Source organism: Quercus robur, chromosome 10 (assembly GCF_932294415.1).
Source record: "Quercus robur chromosome 10, dhQueRobu3.1, whole genome shotgun sequence".
NCBI classification, from domain to species: domain Eukaryota; kingdom Viridiplantae; phylum Streptophyta; class Magnoliopsida; order Fagales; family Fagaceae; genus Quercus; species Quercus robur.
In genome coordinates this window covers 36904899-36906055 of record NC_065543.1, presented here as the reverse complement: position 1 = coordinate 36906055, position 1157 = coordinate 36904899, and the positions used below count along the sequence as shown (strand labels likewise).

At 40.2% G+C, this 1157-nt stretch overlaps 1 protein-coding gene across 1 annotated transcript; it reads right to left on the bottom strand.

Annotated features, from left to right (window-relative positions):
* Positions 1-273: 273 nt before the first annotated feature.
* LOC126704106 (uncharacterized mitochondrial protein AtMg00310-like) lies at positions 274-792 on the bottom strand. Its single transcript, XM_050403138.1, has one exon. It carries the CDS (start codon positions 790-792, stop codon positions 274-276), a length of 519 nt encoding a protein of 172 aa, XP_050259095.1.
* Between the last annotated feature and the right edge of the window lie 365 nt (positions 793-1157).

Sequence of the window (1157 nt, the reverse complement as noted above, 5' to 3'; positions counted from 1 at the left end):
ACTAGTTGAGAATATACCCGAAGGAGTAGGAGCCCAAGCAATGCGATCAGGAGGTCACCTAAAACTCAGAGGAATTCCCTGAATAATGTTAGCTTCGTGAGGGAGAAAAAGCTCCTTAACCAATGATTCCTTCCATGCAAATCTGTCTTGGTCAATAAGGAAGCTTACTCTTGTATCATCATCCACCTGTGGCAAAGATGAAATAACAGAGCAGCAAGCTTGGTTTGGCAGCCAACGGTCCCCTTTAATCTGCACAGAATCCCCATTCCCTACTCACAAAATCATCCCTTGTCGAATAACATCCCTTGCACTAAGAAGACTTTTCCAAGCATAGGAACCCACAGTAGATTCCCTAGCTTCAAGAATAGAACAATCCAGAAAAAACCTCGCCTTAAAAACACGATGACAAAGCGAAGTAGGATTATTTATCAGCCGCCAAACTTGCTTAGCCAACAAAGCATCATTAAACTTCTCAATTTCTTTGAACCCCATTGCTCCAACCTCCTTAGCTTCACAAAGCCTATCCCATTTTACCCAATGGGTCTTCCTATTACCGCCACAATATTCCCACCAAAACTTTCGTATCATAACTTCCAATTCCTTGATTAAACCCTTAAGGAGTTTAAAACAACTCATAGTATATGTTGGAATTGCTTGAATGACAACTTTGATCAACACCTCCCGCCCTGCTTGAGACAACAACTTTTCTTTCCACACCTGAAGTTTTTTCCAAACCCTTTCCTTGATATAAATAAAACTTTGCTTCTTGGCTCTTCCCACAAGTGCTGGCATATCCAAATACTTCTCATATTGCCAAATGGCCAAAACACCCAAAATACTCTAAATACAAGACTGCATATCAGAAGAAGTATTAGAGCTAAAAAAAATATTAGTTTTGTCTCTATTAATTTTCTAACACGAACCTCTCTCATAAGTAGTCAAAATATCCAAAATTGTCTGACATTCCTCCTCTTTTGCCCGACAAAATAACACACTATCATCAGCAAAAAACAAGTGAGAAACCCTTGGCCCATTCCAACAAATGGCCACTCCTTGGATGTGCCCCTCCATTTCAGCCATATGTAACAAACTTTGAAGTACCATAGCACACATAAGGAAAAGATAAGGTGATAAAGGATCACCTTGGCGTAAACCCC